The sequence below is a fragment of the Stegodyphus dumicola genome, chromosome 3 (assembly GCF_044657685.1).
Source record: "Stegodyphus dumicola isolate Sdum_Otavi_A_Nest chromosome 3, ASM4465768v1".
In the NCBI taxonomy this organism is placed as follows: domain Eukaryota; kingdom Metazoa; phylum Arthropoda; class Arachnida; order Araneae; family Eresidae; genus Stegodyphus; species Stegodyphus dumicola.
The window spans coordinates 42,620,646-42,641,562 of record NC_140770.1 but is presented as its reverse complement, the minus strand read 5'-3'; the positions used below and the strand labels follow the sequence as shown (position 1 = coordinate 42,641,562).

Genomic DNA, 20,917 nt, shown 5'->3' with positions numbered 1-20,917 from the left:
CACTCCTGTTCAGTGTCAAGGCATTGACTTGCGTGGTTCAATCGTCTACACGAGCAGTCACTTGATCCATTTGCTCCTGGACTTGACCAGCCTGATTGGGTGGCCCTTTCTACAAGTTGACTATTTCTAATTTCTTTCTTTCCACGTAGGCAATTTCTAATTTCATTTCCACTTGTCCTGCTTTAATCTTTCTTGAACTGCTTCCATCTCTTCTTGACATCCTTTCTTCAAGATGTTTCATCTCTTTCTTAGACTAGCTTCCATATTTTCTTGAACAGTTTCATCTCTTTTTCAACGGAATCTTGAACCACAGTCTTGAAATGTTGTGCGATTATCTGTCTGTCCATATGCGTTTTCATTAAAATTTTCTTTTGCTATTTTGATTTCTAATTTTAATGAAAGGAAACTGCTTTTATAATTTTAACAACTCCAAAATCATTACTTTATATATACGTATACTCATATATGCGTATGTGTGCAACGCATGATTTATTAATTATTTACTTGTTATTCTACCCCCAAATAAATAATCTTGGATTGTATACAGGAGCGCGCATTTACTGCTTTGCCTCAGGTGAAAAAGCATATAAGCACGACTCTGATTGGAACATAAAAAAGCATCTATACTGAAACCCCTGTCTACCACCTCCACTATTCAAAACGGCCTGGAGGAGGAAGTGATCCTTAGAGAGGTTTCACTGAAACATTATCTTTTCAATGAAATTGAAAGAATAAATAAATACAAAACTACTTAATATTTTCCCTCCCATTAAAAACATAACGTTTTTTGGGGGGGAGGGGAAGGAAGAATTTCCGAAAGAGAATCTAGAATCTCTAGAAGTAAACTACTGATTATTAATTCAAAAGTTCTCTACTCATAATGAAAAATATATATATATATTTAGGAAAACATATTCATTGAACAAATCAATATAATGTGTAAAACATATTCCCAAACTTCCATGGTTTTAATACAAAATCATAAATGTTTGATAAAATTTTCTGTTTATACGCTGCAACCCATCATTTGACAGTTTTTTGCATCCTTTATGCAAGTTCTTTTTTTGCAGAGCTTAATTTATCAAGATTTTAGCACTTGTGTCTATCGAAATCAAAGTATCATTCTGGACAAATACAGATGCACGGGGTAATACGAAATAACCTATCATTTAGTAAAATTCCATTGCAGTTTTCAAATCTTAAAAAAGTCAATTCAACTTGAATTTTGCCTCATTAGAATTTTTAGTCACCCAGACAAGATATATTTAGAGATGTCAAGAAATGGACTTATTAAAACGTTTACATGCTGTAAATGTTACACTGGTTTACACAAACGCATTTTTAACAGAAAATTTGTTTAGAGATTTTTACACACTTTATAATGCTGATTACACATACTAATCAGTCTTCTCACTGAGCTCTACACTTTATAACAGAACCTTCCATAACATAATCATTTTAAAGGTTATTTTAGCTATCTTTTTAAACCCAAATATTCATTGGAAACAATCAGTCCGGCTTAAATGAGCTAGCTCCCAACATAATTTTATCAAAAATGCAAATATGAACATTAAAAAATATATTTTCTAGACATCCCTTGCATTGTAAAAAAAACCCTTTCCCAATCTTTCGTCAGTGGTTCTTAATATTTTAAGAAATAATAAAATTATTTAAAAAAAAAGAAATTAATAAAATTCTCCTTCAAACTTATATATTCTCAAACTTTAACTTCATTTTCTCCCTCCTTTTCACAAGCCTTCAAAGTGTAACTGGAAGCATAGTCGATGGGTATTTGAATCCCAGCAAGGGGATTGTAAATTTTTTTCACATCTCTAGCATTAAACAAAAACAACAAAAACAACCCCCCCCCCCAAAAAAAAAAAAAAAAAAAAAAAAAAAAAGAGAGAGAGAGAGAGAGAGAGAAAGAAAATGATGATCCTGCAAGTAGCATTCAAACTAAAAGGTGGTGGACTACAATTCGTCATCACAGGATTTGGTAATTAGATCCCCTAATCACAGTCGCCCTTTAAAAAGAGGAGTATGTAAGGTATTTTCCCTCTCCTTTCCGCATGCCTTCATCATGTAACAGGAAGCATACTCGAGAGGTCCAAGATTAGAGTCCCGGTGAATGCCCTGCACATTTCTCACACATCCTGCTAAATATACTAGATATGTATGTATAACGACTCTTCAAACTAAAGCATACTATGATATACAATTACATCATTATTTATTAAAAAATATCACCATCCCACTTGAAAAATTTTTTAATAAAATAGCTGTTACTTGATATTACTGTCAAGATACTAAACATGCTGAATATTATATCAAGATACAAAACAAGCTGAATAGTATAGCAGAAGCAAAATTATTTGTTTATTGACTCTATACAAGTAATATAAATACACTATTTTACAGAGACATTTCTGAATTTTGTCAGAAATAACAACTCTATGGCATTAGAAACTGTAGTGGACAAGAGTAGTGAATATATATAATCACAGAACATGTATTTTGAAAAATTTCAACCAAACATATAACACGAATTAAAAAGAATACTACAGAAAATATATTTAGATTCTCAGTATATCACATTTTAAATTCATTATTAGTTTTTGCTGCCAAACTTGTTTAAAAAAGGGTTTTAAAATTTTAATCAATGAAAAACATATAATGTCATAAAAACAAATACAAGCACATATATTCACAGAAATGATGATTGTACATAAACGTTTGTGCAGTGTCCTCATACAAACAATTATTAATACTTTAAACAATGATAAAAGTAATTCACATTCTAACTAAAATTATTATAATTATCTACAATTTTAGTCTGAGATTACAATGTTTACTTTGCTTCACATTTTCAATTTAAATGAAGATGTAATATGGAATAATGAAAATACACAGTAATTTATTATATTAAAATATATTTTAGTTGAAATGTCAAAGTTTTTAAGTATGATGCACAAATCAATGGAAAAACAACTTTGTTCATAAGGCTCAAACATAAAATTACATTTAGAGCAATTTTTAGATCAATAAATGGCCTGAAAATATTCAGAAATTTTCAAAAGTTTAGCTTAGAAGAGCGATCATTGCTGTATTAACATATAAGAAAACGTATTAGCTTAATTTCTAAAATGGCCTAAAGTCACTAAGAAATGGTCAATAACAGATCGACAACATCAACATTAGACCTTTTGAAATTGCAAAAGTAATAATTCAATATTTAATGTATAATTTTTTTCATTTAAAAACTATACTAATAGAAACAATGTAACTGATATAAACCACATTTACTCATTGTATCTCAACATTAATAACTCATAATATCAGATTGAAGATACATATTTGTAACACATACTTTGAAAGTTAACTCTAAAATATAATTTTTGATTATAAGTAATGGGATTAAACATACATATGAAATATCAATGGCCCCCAAATATCTGTTTATATTATTAAAGAACACTTTAATTTTAAAGAAAAAAAAGACTAAGAAACCCAAAAAGAAAATGAGCAGCCACAGTTAAAAGATAAATTGGAATGCTTGAATGGAACTTAAATCTAAAAATTTTAAAACAGTTTATGATATATGAATACTTTCAAAAGTACTGGAAATAAATAAAGTTTCTTCAAATATCTAATGACTTCATAAACGAATCTACTAAAAAATACAAGTTAAATTTTAAAACAGAAATACATACACAAAAACTTTTCTATTAATTGAAATTTTACTGGGTGACTCAGCTTAACTATGTGGTTTATAAACCTTATCCATATTTCATATCTCTGACAATTTTAAAACCATTACAAATTATGAAACATGTAACAATACAGTACATTCAAAAATTCTCCTAAATCACTTCAAATATTCACAAACTGCAATCAAATCAGGTACATGAAACAAATTGGCCCATTCTAAATGGCAGAATATAAAATAACACAATTTATCTTCTTTGTGCTCATTCAGACTACATAACATGCAGAAACTTATGCAAATAACAACATTAATTCCCATAATGTAATTTAATGCATTACAATGTAATAATCCCATAATGCAATTTACTATACACTTTAAAATACTTGTAAATAAAAACTTTAATACTTAATTTATTATTTTTAATTTAAAACCAATAAATTGAATCCAAAATTATTAAAATAACCTGTTAAATTTCCGTGTGCTTCATACTAATCATAACCATATGCAATTCTTTTTTATTTTCATAAAAATTAATTTTAAATGAATGAAAACATTACATTTATAAAATAATTACATATATGTAAAGAAAGATTTTATATCTTAGGGGTATATGCAAATCAGCCTTCAAAATATAAAACAGATGGCTAGAAAGTTAATAAATTATATGATAAGTAGCTGAAATACAGAAATTTCCCTTCCAAAATTTTTTTAAATTAATTTACCCATTTTTATGATAGCAATATATACTTTATTATGTGATAAAAAGCAGAAAATTTACAGCTAATATTTATATTGTCATTTTATTTCATAACTGTCAGTTTACATACAACTTAGAATAAAAGAAAAACCCTTTCAGTACTAATTCAGAAGTCAAACAACAAAAATCAGCGTTATACCTACAAAATTTTCACAGGACTAGTTTCGATGGTTTTACCGAACCATCATCTTCAGCTGCAAAACCGCAAATGAACAAGATAGGAAATAATGATTAGATAAGATAAGAAAGCCTGGACAAGTATAAGCAAGTGGCGCCATCTGTTGGCGAAACCAAAACTAAAACATAATTTCTCTAAAAGCCGAAGGCAAATTTGGATTGGAATTAGGATCGTTAACTAGGACAGAAACATTTTTTTGAATGTGAAATGCCTCTAGAAAATCCAGTTCTCCAATGGAAGATGTTTCAGTACTATGTATTTAAAAATATGCTTCAAACTGTTTGCCAGATGCTTGAATCGAAATTTAAAAATAATCAATTCAAATTTTATGCTAAATAACACTACTAGATGAGAAATTTGTGAACCAAAATAATATAATTATATAATTCAAAAACTTCAATATGCAGTTCCTATATTTTTTGCAATTATAATAATTATAACTTTTTTTTAACTCAGAGCTTCATTTTTTAAAATTAATGCTTATTTTAAGTGACTAAAATCATAAGAGCAAAACAGTAAAATATTAACATATTTATATGCTTTAAAACAATGATAAGGAAATCTTGTTTAAAACAGGATTCCTTATTCTTTGAATCTAATAAAAAAAAATCACATTATAGCTTGCAAAAAATATATTAAAATATGTCAGTGATGCAACAATAAATATTTATCAACATGTTCCTAAGTATTCCTTCTTCTTATAAAATAACATGCATATTATACTGAACTGCTGCAATATAATCAGTACTTCACAAATGACTAGGACTTCGTACATGAAAGTAAAAGGGCACTTACTTGGAAACAATATATTTGGCAATATACTGTTTACAAGTATAATACATGCTTTGTTTGTTAGAAGACTAGTCACTAAACAGGGAGAAACATCCACAGAAAAAGTGGTCTAACCCTTATTTATTGAACAACTCACACAGATGAAAGTAAATTAAAATGACTAGTACCACATACAAGGAATTACAAAAATTATTGCTTACCGATTCATAGAAATATGCTCACTTGTAACAAGTCTACTTACAAAACATATTACACATAAATACTTTAAAATTCATAGACACGGTATTGAAGAAAGTTGAATATGGAATACCAACAGGAGGTACAAATTATATTATGGAAAGGCACAATTCTTACACAATCTAATTTAGCAAGTTAGTTATACATTTGGTAAATACACTTAACCTAATACATGGAAATTTAATAAACCTATTATGGGAAAGGTGGTTATTTCACAGGATGCAACAGTAACATTTATACCTCTAATGATTAATGATAATAATAATTATGCCATCAAAAATAGAACATCAAAACAATGTGCAAGATTTTAGAGAAATTCTGAAACAATACTGAAAAGAAAATGATCTACAATGAGATTTTTCATATTACAAGACAGCTGGTTATAAGGCATTATTTCAAAAGAAACTCCCGATCAAAATTATTTTTTCATATAAATGCTAATTTGTGACCCTTTTCCCACTCCTAATAACCAGATATGTTCATAACTATGAATGACCTTGTTACTTTATTTTAAATCTCATTTATATAAGTATAGAAGTGAATAAAATAATAAACAAAAGCAAATGCAATACTAAGTAGACATAACAGTAAAATAACAGCTGTAGAAAAATAAATTACATTCCAATTTTTCTTTTATAATCACATATATTACTATCCTTTATTCTGCTTTAGCTTTACATTAACTATTTTATCACAAAAGTTATTCCACTGTTTTAATTTTTTTTATCATAATACATATTTTGCTTGTTTCAAATTTTATTTCATTTTTCATCATAAAATTTATTTCATGCACATAATTTTAAAAGGGGGGAACCACATATAATAATAATAACTTTTACATAAATTGATTTACATCATATAGTTACTAAACCATAAATTACTTAGTAATGTGATTAAAAATATTCAAAAACTCAATATTTGTAGTTCTAAATAGTCAAAATAATAAGATGAAATAAATAATAGGTCTCTTTAACCCTTTGGCTACATTTGACGTATCAGTACGTCATGCATTTGTTTGGACAACGATGCACATGATGTTGTATTTGTTTGGACAAAGACGCACATAACATTCTAATATGTCAAAACGAAATTAGGAAGAATACTACCTGGTAGTGCAAAGAATGCAAAGTACCACTGCATTTACCAACCTGTGTGATAATTTGCTATTTATTACAACCAGAATTTATTTGTTTAAAAGTACTTTATAATACCAGCTGCCTCAAGTTATTTAAACATTATGTAGAAGTATATATAATGAATAATAGGAAATAAATTAATTCTTGCATAAAATGTACTGTTCTATGCACAACAACAAAAAAGAAAAAAAAGAACCCAAAGGGTTAAATAATTGCATTCAAAAACATTTAAATAAAAGCACAAAAGCACATGAACTCAAGGCCCTTATAATGAAAGCTTTGCTTAATTTGTTCTTTAAATTATCATCAATAAAATATAAAAAGAAATTAAATATTTTTTCATCTTAAACTTATTTCATACAATTTTATTATTGTTAAGGGCAAAGCTCATCCTCAAGCTAGTTGTTAGTTCAATTCTGTAAAGAAATATAATGAAGTAGAAACTTCGTAAATAAGTATAAGTGATAATTTATAAGAATTTCACTAAACCGTTGAAAAAATTGTACTTTAAGAAATACCATCACCTTGCCAATGTTAAAAAAAAAAAAAAAAAAAAAAAAAAAAAAAAAAAAAAAATTCCAGCTTTGTTTTTAATTCAGCTTAAATACATGAATCAAATTCATATTTTTGAATGTGTAACTAATTTCTAAAAAAGGCAGGAAATTTAGATTATTTCAATATTTCATAACTACTGAATGTTAATAAGATCTCTTTCCACATTTAAAGTTTTACATAACAATAAATGTTAAAAACGCATGGCATTATTTCCTACACAGAAAAAAGAGGTATTTTTATATAAGAATCTCAAGCATTAACTATATTTACGTAATTACAAAAATGACAAATATTTTCCAAAACTTTTAATGATAAATCTAAACAATTTTAATGTTTTGGAAAAATTTTTTTAAATATATTGCATACAATTGCAATCTAAAAAAAGGAAAATTATGAAACAAAAATACTGGCACTACTCCAAACACCTTAATCAGAGAATGAGAAGAAAGGTGAAAATGTGAAATTTTCTATACTTTATAAAAAAATATTATACTGCTTTTATTTGCTTTATTACTATTAATCATGTGTGTTTATATGCTTTGTGCAGTGCCATAATATAATTTATAAAATTATGACAGGTCTCAATAAATTTACACTTAAAAATTAAAAAAAAAAAAAAAAAAAAAAGAGAAAGAAAGAAAGAAAACCGTAATAAATAATACCTCAGTAAAGTTCATAATATTACATCAATGGAATTTTGCATCAGCAGAACTAGTAAAATCTAAGTATTGCATACAGATGATAAAATTGTTAGAAATCTTAATTCACATTTTACTGTTTAACATTAAGTTTACAAAAAAATAAATAAAATAAAACTGGCACAAAAAATTCCCCCATAATAAAGCAGAATTCATCATAATTAATAAACCAAAACTTGTGCTCATATCTTTTCCCATCTTTACTTACAGCAAAGATTTATATTTTGCTTTGAAAAATTTTACTGAAATTCTATACACACACTGGTGCAAAAATAACTAAGTGCATGGCTTTAACACTTTTCTTTCAAATCCTGCAAATGCTTTTTACGCTGATTATGAAAATTAACAGTGGAACAACAACAATGGATAAAGTTTAAAATTTGCTAAAGTGAAAAAGCTAATTTTTTAATGGTCCATTCATGCCTTTGTTCTTTCGCTTTGTAACCTTTGTATGATGCTGATTATTTGGTTTCACAACTCCATCCTCATGCACAGTTGTTGTCTGGGTACATTTAGTTGTGTCAACTATCTTCTACAAAAGAAAACAATCATTTAGATAATTTAACTAATATAATATAGAAATATAACTGAAATTCCATCAAATGTGAGTATATATATGTATGTATATATATTTTCTATTCACAAGCAAATTAAAAAATTAAAATATCTGACTCCTTAAATAACTGATGATAAAGCCTAGTGTGAAAAAATACAAAGGGTAAAATAGTCATATATTTCATTTTTTCATAAAACAACCAGCCACTTATGTGACCAGTCTAGTCATTATTAAAAAAAACACACAAACAATTATTTTTATATTAAATCAGAAGCACTGCTTTTTCCTTGCTCTAATTTAATAAGTCATTCCCATTCACTGATTCTAGACTTTAGGAACAAAAGGAAAATATACAATAAGCTTTAGTGAATACTATAGCTCATTGCATAATTTCTTCTAATGTCACAACTACTTTTAATTATGCACTATAAAGGAATTTAATGAAAAAAAAAAAGTTTTACAGCAATTTTTCTTGTTTAAAAATTAAATATGAGAATAAAATGTGGTCAGTTTATTTCTTCTTCAGATCCCAATTACATTTTATTACTTTTAGAATGCTCCTATATTTCAGTATAAATTAGCAGTATTAATTTTAGCTAAAAATTTAAAATATTTTACATTGTTTTACTGATGAATCTGATGATAAAGGACACTATTATTCTGTTACGATCATAGATATTATATTTGCAGTAAAATTCCTTTCTACTTTCTAGCTACACAGTGATGCCTCACAAATCTTTTTGAAAGAACATGAATAAAAATGAAGCAGCTAAATGCAATATTATCACAGGATAAAAGATAAATTATATATAAAATACACATAATGAATGCTGAATGAATTCTGCAAGCATTTTTAGTACAAGTCCAGCCGGATAAGACATGCATCTAAAATCATCAAATTACAATTAACAAATCGAAGAATGATTCCTTACTATAAAAAAACACAAAAGACCATAAATTTTTTTAAAAAAGAATTCTGAATGAATTACAAACCATATAGCTTTAATAACACTTTTTACAAATTACAACCTTTCCCCCACACAAACCTTACACATTTGATGAAAATAATCAGATATAAGTGTAGATAAGGTGAAAAGTTCTCAGCCTGCCAATGAAAGACAGTGACTTTCAGTTAAAAAATTATTTTGTTTTTCTACATAATCTCCTTTGACTTCAATACACTTGGTCCAGCATTTCTCCATGAAAGTGACAGACTGGAAGGTGTTGAAAATATCCATCTATGACCCTCTCAACTTCTTATTGGATGCAAAGCACTTCCCAGAAACAAATTTTTTAAAGTTTGGGAACAGATGGAAGTCTGAGGGTGTCAAATCAGGAGAATAGGGGGGATGGCTAAGTAAATTGTACCCTGAATCCTGCAGTTTTCCTGCCATTAACGCTCCCTTGAGCACAGGCACATTGGTTTTGGTGAAAAATGATTCTTTTCTTCTTCAAGACAGGACTCTTGCAAATTTTGGTATCCCACTGGTCAAAAAAGTTGCAGTAATATTCACCTGTAATTGTTCTGCACTCTGCAAGGTAAATAATTAATAGGATCCCTTTCTCATCCCCAAAACACACTGGCCTTGACCTTTCTGTTGATACGATTAACTTTGCTTTCTTTGGTGCTAAACCACTGGCTTCCACCTAACTGCTTGGACCTGGTGTTTCATTTCTGGCATGTAGTGGTGGATCCATGTCTCATCCATAGTGACAAATCGCTGCACAAAATCGGTTGGATCCTTGCTGAATCTGTCCATGTGCATTTGCTTTTGCTCGGCATTCAGCAAATGTGGCACACATCTTGCGGAGAGCTTTTGCAAACCTAATTCTTTGAGGAAGATGTTTTGCAGCCTTCTCTCTATATTTCCATACTTCAGTTATCTCCTTCCCCTTCACTCACCTATAGCGCAACACGATATCATGCACTTTTTCAATGGTTTCCAGTGTGGTTGTGGTTTTTGGCCATCCTTCACGCGAGTCATCTTTGAGGGATGTGCGACCAGGTTTAAATTCAGCTGCCCACTTTTTAACGGCTGACATGAAAGGAACAAAGTCCCTGTAAATTTTTATCAACTTTGGATAAATTTTCTTAGGGGTTAATCCATGTAAAACAAAGAATTTTATGACCACACAATATTCAAGTTTACACATTTTAATGAATAACATGCAAGACATCTACTGCGAAAATTTGTGTAAACAAACTACTTGAAAGAAAATGTTGAAACTGATCATACAGCAAAAGTCTTTAATCCGGACTCGTCGGGACTTCGGCGACTCCGGATTATAGATCCTCAGTTTAAATCTGGTAAGATGGCATGCAGAAATTATAAAATTAAAAATATGAAACAGTAATTTATGAAATAAAGAGCAATTATGATCTAAAGGGTATAAAAATTTACAAAAAAAAAAAAAAAAGCTTAATATTGATTTGTTTACTTTATTAAACATTTCTTTCAACACGCGCATGCGTAAAGCATACGTTACGCATAGTCGATATCAGAAAATTGGAACCAGAAAACTAATGTGTATTCATGATATTTATAATAACAAGGAAATTGATTTAAATCATATCGGAGTACATCGAGATGAAACACTACATTTAGTAAAGAATTATAAGCCGAATAAAATAAAAACATCTGCCCTGAAGATGAGGATAGTGCTGACAGATCAAGTTCCAGTTCATTGTGCGCCGCGACGTTTTCCCTCCCCCCTGCAAGAGCAGCGTTAAATTGATAAACAGATTTTGGAATGGTTAGAGAAACAAATCACCTCTCTGTCCCTTTATGTCTTTATCCATTTTTTGCAGCAATTTCACTTTTTGTTTAATGGATATTGAAACGCTTTCGCTTTGTAGATCCTTTGGCAGCTCCAGAATCGGAAATTCTTTTCGACATAATTGAAAGTTCAAGCTTACTTTTATAAAATTGCTCTAACAGTCTGCAACAAATAAAAAGCCGGATCCAATTAGAAGATTAAGGAACAACGCAATCTGCAACATTAACTGAAATAGATAATTAGATAACTTTAGCTTAGCTTATACCGTCCGTTATACATTATACATGCGCAGAAAGTTTGTAGCTTTGAGGTCCGGATTATGGATGTCTGGATTAAAGACTTTTGACTGCACTAACTAGTGACATGTGCACCCAGGCAGGAAACATAAATTGTTGCTGACTGGAATGCCATCTCTGGGTCAAGCCAAGAACTTTTCAAATTACCCTTGTATCATGAATTGTATACACTTAAGTTGGATTAAAAAGTTAAAAAAAAAAAAAAAAAAAATCTTATTAAAGACTATTTGTTACTTTTAAATCATTAAGTCTGTCAGTAACATACAGATTAAATTTGACAGTTAAATATCTTATGGCACTGGTCTAAATATGAAATTGCACATGGGCTAAATGCACAATTTAAATGTATCTGCAATTAAAAAAAAGAAAAAAAAAAATTGTTTTTGTTACACAAAATTTGTTAACTAAATTTTTTAAAAATTACCATTTATTTGTCAAAATATATACATATAAATAAAAAAAAGAAAAGATTCATTTACACTTTGATATCTGTAAGAAATCTTAGTTGTCACAATTTGTAATTCAAATGCATGACACCTAAATATTAAAATTTTCAGATTTCATTTATTCTAAAAACTAATATATTGAAGTAACCACTAAATAACTTACTTTAAATAAAACCTAAAAAGAAATGTACAAAAACTTTACAAGAGGGACAAAAACGCAGAATAAATAATGACAACTTATTCTTTTATTTATTAATTTTTTTTGACACATACAGAAAAAGTAATATTTGTATATAAATTTTTTTATTTCATCCTGCACTTTTCAGTTACAACACCTCACGTGTTTTGCGTTTGTAAAACTGGAGAAAAGTTACCAGAGACTATCCTTACCATTGATTGTAGATCAGAGGCATAGCTAAGGTTTTCAGCGTCCGAGGACACCTAAAGATTTGTGCTCCTTTCTGTATTCCACGAATGGAAAACATTTCATTCTGAAATGTGTATCATCAATTTGGCCCGCCCTGGATGCTGCACCCAGGGACTGATGTCCCCCTTTGCCCCACCCTAGCTACGCCACTGTTGTAGATGTTCAGCAGCCAGTTTGGTCTTTATTTAGACTTGTTAACTTTCAACTATGTAAAAATACTGCTCGCATATAAATGCATTCCCAAACAAAGCCATTATCTTATTGCCAAAATTTGTAGCTAAGGATATTTTATCATTTGACATATACTAGTAAAAGTTAATAAAATTTATATCTTCAAGTCTTCGAATAAGATTTATACCATAGTGTAAATCGATCGGAGGTGTACTCTCGATCATCCAGGCTAATGCTAAAAAGCAAATCACAGATAATCCAAACGATTAATTTTCATGCATTATCTATGTGTTTATTTCTAAAAAAAATCTGCAATTTTACTTTGTTATTGAAAATTGTTAAATATTTGTAGAATTTCACTGCTTATTTTTTTTAAGTGCTATATTATCATTGCATTTAAACCCCCTTGGTCAATAAAACCCAAAAGAATACCAACAGCAGTCATTGCTATCTTGGGACTCATGAAATTGTCAGTACCTTCTTCAATTGCATTTTCATTATCATTCCTCTTCCCGCCTTTTTTTGTTCTTTCGACATTTGAAATGATATCTGCATCACTTGAGCATTCACAGCTTTGCTCAGTTGAGTCGCCCATCAAACTATTCCTCGATATTTTCCCTATCAACATTTTCAAAGAATTTCACATTAAAAAATTTTGGCATTAACTTCAGGTTTTTCTTCCTCACAACTAAACAAAGCTCTGATTTGCATGTTAGGAAAGTACGAAATAACCACTGAAACTAAACCTAAAGGTGCAATTCAGCACTTTATACAGCATGCTCGAACTTGTGGTGCTTTTTGCACACTTTTGCATGTAGTATTGAGTGTGCATGCACTGGCACTGCCACTCACAGATAATCAAGAGTACACTATAGCTCAATTTCTAAATTTTCAGAATTGCTGATTTTTTACTAATGAAAATGATGTAAAATTGGATTCTACACCATTAAAATCTTAAGCATTTTCTTCAAATTCTTGTCATGTTACTTCTAATTAATTTATGGGAAATACATTTGCGGGAGACATAAAATTGCTTCGGGGGCAGCTAGTTTGAGATCACAATCTTATTCTTTATCAAACAGTAACACACTGGTAGACAGAAGATAAAAGTATTTTACTTTGGGCAGTGGCAACATGTTGCTTTTAAATAGCTGCAGGTTTTGAGAGAGACACAGATGTTTAAAATGCTTAAAATTTCAAGCAGTTGCAACATGTTTCTTTTAAATCACTGAATCCATCAAGCGAAAATTCATTAAATTCACACAAAGCAAGAAAAAGTATTAAAAATCCAGACATCAAGAAGTATTCAGGTACAAGTCTGTTTATTCGAAATTTGGTGGTTCTAGGTGGCATCACCTTTCCACTGTATGATGATCCACTGTATGATTATACAGATTAATTATTTTTCAATAACAGACATTACAGTATAAAACACAGGAAATAATTTATTGGTAAGTGGCATTTTAAAAACATGGCATTTATTAGTATTATTTAATGATTATTAATATTACTTATTGCCACTTATTAAAACTTAATACCATTAAAAAACAGTGATAACAAAGCAATAAAACTCCCAAATTTATAACAGCCTTGAGCAATACGTCAAATGGAATTGTCTGTTGCCTTGGGAAGATTGTGTTTCTGCTAATCCTTCTTTATTTTTTATTTGTATGCTTTAAATTTTATTATCATGGAAAATGCAATAACCAATTAATTCTCTACAACCTGCTGCATTTTCTTTGCTCAATAGCATTTATTTAAAATGAAAAAAAGCTACAGTGCAAAAAAACTATTAAAAAGTGCCACATATTGTCATTTTTGCAAACTGTACTGCCCGGAACATCACCAGTGACAGAAATATAAAACAAAATGTAAAGACTTCAAAACAAAAATTCTATTTCATTTGTTTAAATTTCATAAAAGCCCAAATTTACAACAGTTTTAAAGACTTACACAGGCATATTTCTTGGAACTGGTAGAAAGAATTAACAGAACACAGATAAAATTTCTAATAACCCAAATTTAAAACAGAAACATTTTTACTAAGAACAGATTAAGATATTATAATAATGTACAGATCCTCATTTCTTGCTACATGTTACTGTTACTATGCTACCTACCACTAAATACACAACATGCAAACTAAAAATAAAATACAGTATATCACCACACAAATGCTCAATATTTTTATGCCAAAAAATAGTCAATTTTATGAAAAAAAATTAATTTTAGATCATGCAATAACAAGCTGCATCGAAATGCAGCCAGGCTTGGAATATCTAAAATACGGTCGTGCCGACGGGACACTTAACTGACACCAGTTAGCCGACAAGGACACTTAGCCAACAGGACGTTTAACCGACACGGACAGTTAGCCGACAGGATCTTTAGCCAACACGGAGAGTTAGCCGTCAGGACATTAAGCTACGGGACAGTTAACTGTTAAGACATTTAGTCAACACTAAGCCGACAGTGAAGTTTAACTGACATGTACCCAAAAATTATTTAAATTTACAATCAATTACAAAATTTCTTGACTTCCCCATAAGTTCAATATTTAAGTTATTTTTTCACCTATCAGTAAAATTCAGTTTTCGATTCTTGAAGATCTGATACATGCTTTTAATTATTGTGTTAATTTAGCATTGTTCGATAACGTATCATGCTGTTTGGTGTATATTGGCCAAATCGGAAAAGCGCTGAAATTTCTCGTCAGGGAATATGAATTAAATTTCAAAAGGAAAAAGGAATTTTTTTAGCTAAGTACGGTGGTTACTTAATTACATTGTAATATGGGATCTTCAAAAATTATCCATAAAGCTTTTTCATTTAATCAACTTTCACATCATTAATAATTTTTCTTGTTTGCTTAATGATATTAATTTTCCAATCTCGCTCTTCCAAATGCTTTCAAATTTCTAATATCTTTACGTTACATTACTATTTTGCTCATCACATCGTGTTACATTCCTTCCCTTAAAAAATCGTTTGGCTCCTCCCACTAATGAAATTTCCTTTCCCTGTCATGAAAAATCTGAATAACGCAATAAAATTATTGTTATACTTGAATTATACTTTTTTATAGAAACATATGGCAGTGAGGGTAGTTTAGCAAATATATTTTATTTTGTTATTAAAAACAATTAAAAAAGTGAATTTTTAAGACCAGCAAAGGTATAAATTATTTGTGACCTCTATAATTTGCAGTTCATGCCACCATCCTTGAGATAAAAATTCTGTAACATTTTATTGACCACGCTTCTCGCTTAAAATACTTACTTAGGTTAATGTTTATAGCCCTAAACTAGTTGAATTTAGAAGTAAAATATTTTTTAAGGTTTTGTTTTATTCATAACTGAAGCTGCAGAAGGAGGGGCCACAAAGTAGGGTGGAGCAAAGCAACACATCGTGAAAAGTCACCGTAATATAGTGCCATCTAACGATGCTAGATCTAACTATATCTGTGATGTAATATGGTAATGTTATGTACTATGTTTTGAAAGTTGCGATATGTAATTTGCAATATAATGTTATATTAATTTTTTTATAAAATATAACTTTTCTCAATAATGTTAAAAATGTATAAATTTTCATTTCTCATTAATTTAATATTTTTTCCCTCTTTCATTCCTTCTCTTTCTCTTCCTCATTTTTTCATTCCTTCTCTTTCTCCTTTCTTACTTCTGTTAGCGGCCACCTAACAGAAGTAAGTTTGGTTTATGTAATTACGGTAAAGCCAGAGGGCTATTTGCCTAAGAGAAGGGGTGCCTTTGTGGAGGAACTTTCTAAGGAAAACTGACTCGTATACATGTCACACAAGGGAAAAAAAGCGAGAAAACAACCTGTCTGTTTGCAAGATTCAAATTTGGACCGAACTGCCAGTGTTCAATGACTTTACCGCTCAGCAGCTGCTGAGTCTAAATGAAAATTTATAGATTTTTTAACAGATATTGAGAAAAGTTACATATTAAAAGAAAAACATTAATATTACATTGTAATATGGGATTTATTATGGTACTTTTCCGTTTCGCTGGCGCAACCAATAAAGTTGCCAATAATGGTACAACTGATGCAAACGAAATATCCTCGCTGGTAACATTTTACGCTTCATTTTCAAAACAAGTCGCAGCCATTTCTCACCAGATTGATTGTTTCTTTTATTACTGGTTTACGAATACATAGAATTTTTATCAGATAGTACAATTTTATGCCCTAAGGCCATTTGCGGTAATTAAGTCAATTAGAATGTAATCACACCAATCACCCGAAGGCGAAAACATAGAAAAGGCAAAGTCAAGGGTTAAATTCATCAATTCTAGTTGAGAATGCACTAGCGAAGTAAAGCACTGCGGTTGTACATAATTTCTGAATAAGCTGTTCATACGAATTGAAGTAATTCTTGCATTTAAACAAATTAAGAGTTAACTTGAAATTAAGGTAGATAATTAGATATAATTATATTTTTATAGCATAGATTGCATGAGATGAGATCACTTGGGGTCACGTGATACGAACTGGCGAATCAGGATGTTGAACCATGAAAGCATAGTAAATTCTTAAATTAATGTCTTTCTACAAATTTATTGTCTTTATTTATTGGCTTTTTAGAAAATTTTAAAGGATATTAAAATGTTTATGCCTTCAAAATAAAAAATTATAAATTTGCTAACATTTTTTATGTGTATGTTGTCACCAATAAAGTCTATTTGGCGAGATTTGTGCCGAAAATTACACATTGCGACTTTCAAAACATAGTACATAATATTATCTATTTACATGACTGATCTAGTTAAATGTAGCATTGATAGATGGCACCTCATTACGGTGACTTTTCCCGGTCTGACGCTTTCGTCCACCCTACTTGGTTTGTGGCCGCCTCCTTCTGCAGCTTCAGTTATGAATAAAACAAAACCTTAAAAAATATTTACTTCTAAATTCAACATTATGCACTAGTTTGGGCTATAAACATTAACCTAAATAAGTATTTTAAGCGAGAAGCGTGGTCAATAAAATGTTACAGAATTTTTATCTCGAGGATGGTGGCATGAACTGCAAATTATAGAGGTCACAAATAATTTATACCTTTGCTGGTCTTAAAAATTCACTTTTTTAATTGTTTTTAATAACAAAATAAAATATCTGCCATATGTTTCTATAAGAAAGTATAATTCATGTATAACAATAAATTTTATCGCGTTATTCAGATTTTTCATGACAGGGAAAGGAAATTTCATTAGTGGGAGGAGCCAAACGAGTTTTTAAGGGAAGGAATGTAACACAATGTGATGAGCAAAACAGTAATGTAACGTAAAGATATTAGAAATTTGAAAGCATTTGGAAGAGCGAGATTGGAAAATTAATATCATTAAGTAAACAAGAAAAATTATTAATGATGTGAAAGTTGATTAAATGAAAATGCTTTACAGATAATTTTTGAAGATCCCATATTACGATGTATTTAAGTAACCGCTGTAATTAGCTAAAAAAATTCCTTTTTCCTTTCGAAATTTAATTCATATTCCCTGACAAGAAATTTCAGCACTTTTTCAATTTGGCCAATATACACCAAACAGCACGATACATATCAAACAATGCTAAATTAACACAATAATTAAAAGCATGTATGAGATCTTCAAGAATCGAAAACTGAATTTTACTGATAAGTGGAAAAAATAACTTAAATATTGAACTTATGGGGATGTCGAGAAATTTTGTAATTGATTGTAAATTTAACTAATTATTGGGTACGTGTCAGCTAAACTTCACTGTCGGCTTAGTGTCCTGTTGACTAAATGTCTTAATAGTTAACTGTCCCGTAGCTAAATGCCCTGACGACGAATTCTGCCTGTCGGCTAAGTGTCCTTGTTGGCTAAATGATCTGTGGGCTATTGTCCGTATCTGCTAACTGGTGTCTGTTAAGTGTCCTGTCGGCTAAGTGTCATGGACCCTCTAAAATATTAGGTTCTGTGTTTACATGGCTCTTCAGAGGAACCAGAAAACTACGATCAAATCACAAAAAATAAGACCATGCTATAATGCTCCCCAACCAATTTTAACCTAAGGAAAAATACATAAATTTCATTCATCTGACAATTTTCACACCTAAAATTAGTTGTCAGATTGCCAGACTTTTAGTGTACTGGATTTGCTGCTTCATATAACGTTAATACCATTGCTCCAGGTACATCTGGTTTTACAGCATGCTTAGTGATACTGGTAGTAGCAGCACAAATATATGACTTATGTAGAGCAGCTCTCCCATTAAAACCCACTTGTTGCAGCTCTTAACAAACTGCTATTGCATTGATTTTACATGAAATGTTTTTTCGTTGATTCCATAACAGTTTTATTTCACTACTCCATGAAGCATTCTACAGTTTCTGTCTGTTAAATATGCTTTCAACTTGACTTGGTTGAAGAGATATATATCTTAGTTTTCCACTTTACAAGTCATCTGCAATTCAGTGTTCTGCATTAAACATTGCTGAAAGTTCACAGGCTTTCCACAAAGTAAGCAACTGATTACTTCTTCTCTTTGAAGTTCTTTCAGCTGATGTTTCTCATTCAATTCAATTCCATGATTTGCTAAAATGTCTGCAAATCCATGATTTTACATAAACTTTCAGGGTGCATTGTTATGTCACTGATCAAATCAATTTCCAAGGAGTACCATAATAGTTTTGATGATTATATATATATAATTTAAGTCCTTCTGCTATTTAAACATTGATTATAACATGGCACACAAATTAACATTATCAGCATTATACTGCCAAAAGTTATGCAATTTTACAAAATGTGAAATTTTTATAAATTATCACATATTCAAGAGTAACATGACAAATTAATTAACATGCCAAATAAAGCAAACAATTGGCAAAATATCTTGTTCTGATTTATTCACACCTATGTTTTGTGCATTTAACAGTAATTAAAGTCACACAAACTGGCTTTTAGTTGAGATGCAACAAACACTTGTATTGTTATTAATGTCAAGCAAAGGCAGAATTTTGCCATTAACTTACTTATAAAAGATTCAAGATACATTTGTGTAAGTTTTGACTGCATGATATGTGAATAATAAACAACACAGCAATGAAAAAAGAATCTTTGAAAACTTTTTCATTCTTATTTTACACACTATATGCAGTCTACGTAAAGATAAAATATCTGAACTGTTAAAAAAAAACCACTCTAAAAAAGGAAATACAATGCAAGCCACAAAAATACCATTTAAAGACTTATAAATATGGTTTATATGATTACGAATAAATCATATTTTATCACATGAGAGATGAAGTACTTAACCCTCTAAAGTGTACAACAACAATAGCTTTGCAGCAGCAGCAGCTTAGCTGCTAGATTTCCACTAATCAAATATGCCATGAACTGAAAGGGATACATTCCATTATCATTACTTTCATATCACCTAGCAACAATATAAATTCTTCTGGTAGCTAGAGACTTTATATTTGGTATTTGACAGGTTAATTCGAGTGCCTAAATACTAAAATGATCAATGAGTACACATCTCAAACAGATTTGAAAAAATTAAAAAGAAACTCATTAAGGGCATGATAAATTTAAAGCTATTTAAATTGGACTTAAGGGGCAAAATATCCTAGAATTCGAAGAGTTAAAAATACACAAACTAAAAAAATTAATAAAATAATTTTAAATCCTTCAGATTTTACATTATGCCCAAAGAGGAGTTTTTCCATTCACACACACATACACATTTTGAGAGCATCTGAGCTAAAAATATTTAAAAAGAGTATATCTTTAGAATTTCCATTACCTGCACTAGAGAGAAAAATGTTTTATTCTATAGAGTGTTGCCGCTGCTCACTTTCAAATCGGAGTTTTTTTAATCGAAAATTTGTTAAAGTTTTACAAAATATGAAATAGATAACAAAACAAATTCAAAATTCAAGTTTCCAGGTGCCCATATTCGGGTGAAGGATTATTTTACTCAAATCTGATGGCTCCAAGTAATGCTGTTTTTGTTGTTTTTTCATAATGTGAGAAACATATATGCAGATTCTTTATTATTTAACTTTTTGAATCTAATGCAGAGTGATGATAATTCGTGGCAACAATTTGAAAAGTGATTCAATGCTTTTAGTGATTTGATGCAAAATGCCATTTTGAGACTAATGGCCTTTCAGTGCTAATAAAAAAAAT

General features: G+C 29.9%; 1 protein-coding gene across 1 annotated transcript in view; it reads right to left on the bottom strand.

The window, feature by feature from the left end:
* Nucleotides 1-2,249: 2,249 nt before the first annotated feature.
* Nucleotides 2,250-20,917, bottom strand: part of Pss (phosphatidylserine synthase 1 homolog l(3)77CDf) — a 51,942-nt gene continuing 33,274 nt past the window's right edge. The window contains exon 13 of the mRNA XM_085812806.1: nucleotides 2,250-8,591. Within this exon, the coding sequence (XP_085668932.1) occupies nucleotides 8,457-8,591 (135 nt within the window). The 3' untranslated portion in view covers nucleotides 2,250-8,456. The remainder of the gene's footprint in view (nucleotides 8,592-20,917) is intronic.